The sequence below is a fragment of the Scomber japonicus genome, chromosome 24, assembly GCF_027409825.1.
Source record: "Scomber japonicus isolate fScoJap1 chromosome 24, fScoJap1.pri, whole genome shotgun sequence".
Taxonomy (NCBI): Eukaryota; Metazoa; Chordata; class Actinopteri; order Scombriformes; family Scombridae; genus Scomber; species Scomber japonicus.
The window spans coordinates 1,255,489-1,259,969 of record NC_070601.1 but is presented as its reverse complement, the minus strand read 5'-3'; the positions used below and the strand labels follow the sequence as shown (position 1 = coordinate 1,259,969).

At 42.4% G+C, this 4,481-nt stretch overlaps 1 protein-coding gene across 1 annotated transcript in view; it reads left to right on the top strand.

The window, feature by feature from the left end:
• Positions 1–574: 574 nt before the first annotated feature.
• xdh (xanthine dehydrogenase) overlaps positions 575–4,481 on the top strand; it is a 22,949-nt gene continuing 19,042 nt past the window's right edge. Inside the window, exons 1-2 of the mRNA XM_053314537.1 lie at positions 575–687; positions 2,129–2,186. Of these exons, the coding sequence (XP_053170512.1) occupies positions 589–687; positions 2,129–2,186 (157 nt within the window). The 5' untranslated portion in view covers positions 575–588. The remainder of the gene's footprint in view (positions 688–2,128; positions 2,187–4,481) is intronic.

Here is a 4,481-nt window from a genome sequence, read left to right as displayed (position 1 = left end):
AAGAACAGAGATCAGAGGAGACTTTACATTCAGACAGAGTCGTAGATGACATCATCAGGAGGAAGTAATGATGATGTCACTAGATGAAATAAAGAATATAAAGATAACACACAGAGTATAAATCTAACAGAGTGATAAAGTTTGTGATGAAGTCAAACCAGCAGAGCCGTCGTTGACCTTTGACCTCCCGGCTGTGAATAATTAGCCGCTGCTGTGCTGCGTCAGGGGTCAAAGGTCACCTGTGGTTACTGTAGTTCATATATATACACCATAGAGCCGAGCGGCCAACAGAGAGGAAGAGACTGAAAGCTTCACACTCGGCTCGGTACTGATTATAGATTATTGATTATAGATTATTGATTATTGGAGTTTATTCGTATTATTGGAGCTTCCTGTTGGTTGGGACGCACATGGACACACCTTCAGAATCCTGCCCTGTGATTGGCTGGGTGTTGGTGGGGGAGGGGGGTGGAGGGGTGGAGGGAGGGGTGGAGGGGGGTTGTGAAGCTCCTCCCCCTGCAGCCTGAGAGCAGCAGCTGATCTGCAGACAGTCTCAGAGAGGAGCAGAGAGGAGCAGAGAGGAGCAGCATGGTGAGGGAGGAGAACATGACCGGGACCGAGAACATGAACGGGACCGGTTCCGTTAACCGGTCTGATGAGCTCATCTTCTTCGTTAACGGCAAAAAGGTAAAAATCATGAATCATTTAAACTTTAAACTTGAGTCTGAACTCTGTGTGAAGGTTCCTGTAAAGTAATAAGTTACTGATTAATGGTGTAGATGTTTAACATGGAAATAACTCTTTATACTTTATTATACTTTATACTTCATTATTATACTTTATTATACTTTATTATTATACTTTATACTTTGTTATTATACTTTATGATACTTTATTATACTTTTTATTATTAAAATTGGACCTAAAAGCATAAAAAAGTCAAACTTGATTCCTTTAAGGAGCTTTAAGTGAAGTACAAAGAGAATGAATAATGTATGTAAATGTAACTTCATCACAGTAATGTAACTTAAATCATTTATAAGTTAGATTATTTCTTTTAAAGCAACATTTATCTCATTAGATTCATTTCATGTGGATTTATTAATATAAAATAAAGTTATTAAATGAATAAAGTGAGTTTAATTGGAACTGTGACTCCATGTAATAAGCTCACATTATGATTTATTTACTAAATATTAAATAAAATATTGATTTAAAAGAATTAAAAACAGCAATATATGTATTCAGTAGCATGTTAAATATGAAATCATGACTGTGAGGCTCATAGATAGTCTAGAATAAACATTTAAACTGTTACTCCTCTATTATTAATAATCTATATAAAACAGATCATAGTGATTTATAATGTTCCTTTACCCTCCTGTTGTCCTCGAGTCAGAGAAGGAAGGAAAGGAGGGAGGAAGGGAGGAAAGGAAAGGAAAAAAGGGAGGAAAGGAGGAAGGAAGAAGGAAGGAAAGGAGGGAGGAAGGGAGGAAAGGAAAGGAAAAAAGGGAGGAAAGGAGGAAGGAAGAAGGAAGGAAAGGAGGGAGGAAGGGAGGAAAGGAAGGAAGAAGGAAGGAAAGGAGGGAGGAAGGGAGGAAAGGAAAGGAAAAAAGGGAGGAAAGGAGGAAGGAAGAAGGGAGGAAGGGAGGGAGGAAGGAAGGAAGGAAGGGAGGAAAGGAAAGGAAGGAGGAAGGGAAAAAAGGAAGGAAAGGAGGGAGGAAAGGAAATAAGGAAGGTAGGAAAGAAGGACAGAGGAAAGAAAGAGAGAAGGAGGGAGGAAAGAAGGAAGGGAGAAAGGAAGAAGGAAGGAAAGGAGGAAAGAAGAATAAGACGGGCTCAATTTGACCCAGGAGGACGACACAAGGGTTAAACTCAACTTCTCTTTTTTTATCAGATTTAATAATAAAATAATCATATTTATAAGTTTCAGTTTGTTTCTAATGTAATATTAATATTTATAAAGAAACAGAGGCGTCAGTGTTCAGCATGCGGAACAAACCCAGGAAACATGTAGAAATGAAATAAATCAGAGAAGAGTTTAAAAACGTTTTAATGATAATAATTATATTTAATTATATTTAATTATATTTAATTATATTTAATTATATTTAATTATATTTTACAGATTGTTGAGAAGAACGCAGAACCTGAGATGAACCTTCTGACCTACCTGAGGAGGAAATGTAAACACACACACACACACACACAGAGAGACACACACACACACACACACACACAGAGACACACAGAGAGAGAGAGAGAGAGAGAGACACACACACACACACACACACACAGAGAGAGAGACACACACACACACACATAGAGAGAGAGAGAGAGACACACACACACACACAGACACAGAGAGAGAGACACACACACACACACACACACACAGAGAGAGAGAGAGACACACACACACACATAGAGAGAGAGAGAGAGACACACACACACACACACACACAGAGACACACACAGAGAGAGAGAGACACACACACACATAGAGAGAGAGAGACACACACACACACACGTAGAGACACAGACACACACACGTAGAGACACACACACACACACATAGAGAGAGAGAGACACACACACACACACATAGAGACACACACACATAGAGACACACACACACACACACACGTAGAGACACAGACACACACACATAGAGACACACACACACATACATAGAGACACACACACACATACATAGAGACACACACACACACACACACGTAGAGACACACACATACATAGAGACACACACACACACACACGTAGAGACACACACACACACAGACACACACACACACAGACACACACACACACATAGAGAATAATATTGTTCTAAATATTACATTTACAATTTCTTGTTTTTTCTAGGTGGATAAAACATAACATAATATCTATCATACTTTTGTGGTTACACCATTTGACATTTTGTGGTTACACCATTTGACATGTTCAGGAGCATTCAGTCTTATACTTGTGGGGGTCAAATGTCATTTCAGATCTCTCTTATTGATCTTTTTTTAACATATTGATGATGTTGAGCTCGGGGGGTTGTAACCTCCATGCTGTCTTGCTGCGGAGTGTGAAACCGTCTCTCTGCAGAACTTTGACTCCTTTTAATGTTTTAACGGTTCAATTCGTCACACTTCCTGTTTTCACAATGATTACCAAACTGCTCTGCTAGTGTAACGGTCACAGGCAGAGGTTTCTCCCAGTCGGCATATTTCTGAAGAACAAACCAGCCAAGCGAAAAAAACTGCTTTATTTAAAAAAAAGAAGAAGAAAGAAGAAGTTAGTTATTTAACCCTCCTGTTGTCCTCAGGTCAAGGAAGGATAGAAGGAAGGAAAAGAGGAAGGAGGAAAAGAGGAAGGAGAGAAGGAAGGGAGGAAAGGAGGAAGGATGGAGGAAGGAAAGAAGGAAAGGAGTAAGGAGGGAAGAAGGAAAGGAGGAAGGAAGGAAGGAAGCAAGGAAGGACAAGAGGAAAGAAGGAAAGGAGTAAGGAGGGAGGGAGGGAGGGAGGGAGGAGGAAGAAAGGAAGGAAAGGAGGGAGGAAGGAAGGAAGGAAAGAAAGAAAGGAGTAAGGACGAAAAGAGGAAGGAATTTAGGAGAGAAGGGAGGAAGGAAGAAAAGGAGGGAGGGAGGGAGGAGGAAGGAAGGAAGGAAGGAAGGAAGAAAGGAAGGAAGGGTTAAAGATGAGAGCAGGTTTAAATGTGTGTGAAAGGTTTTTATGAGCAGGTCAGTGACTGCTCCTCAGATAACGATCCTTCCTTCCGTCTTTCCTTTCCTCCCTTCCTTCCTTCCTTCCTTTCCTTTCTCCCTCCATCCTACCTTCCTACCTTCCTGCCTTCCTTCCTTCCTTCTTCCTCCCTCCTTTTCTCCCTTCTTTCCTTCCTTCCTTCCTTCCTCCTCCCTCCCTCCTCCCTTCTTCCTCCCTCCTTTCCTCCCTTCTTCCTCCTTTCCTTCCTTCCCTCCCTCCTCCCTCCCTCCCTCCTACCTTCCTTCCTTCCTTCTTTCCTCTCCTCCCTGCCTTCCTCCCTCCTTTCCTCCCTTCTTCCTCCTTTCCTTCCTTTTTCTTCCCTTCCTTCCTCCCTCCTTTCCTTCCTTCCTCCCTTCCTTCCTCCCTCCTTTCCTCCCTTCCTCCCTTCCTTCCTCCCTCCTTTCCTTCCTTCCTCCCTCCCTTCCAGCAGGTTTAAATGTATGTGAAAGGTTTTTATGAGCAGGTCAGTGACTGCTCCTCAGATAACGATCCTTCCTTCCTTCCTTTCTCCTTTCTCCCTCCCTCCTACCTTCCTACCTTCCTGCCTTCCTTCCTTCCTTCTTCCTCCCTCCTTTTCTCCCTTCTTTCCTTCCTTCCTTCCTTCCTCCTCCCTCCCTCCTCCCTTCTTCCTCCCTCCTTTCCTCCCTTCTTCCTCCTTCCCTTCCTTCCCTCCCTCCTCCCTCCTACCCTCCTTCCTTCCTTCTTTCC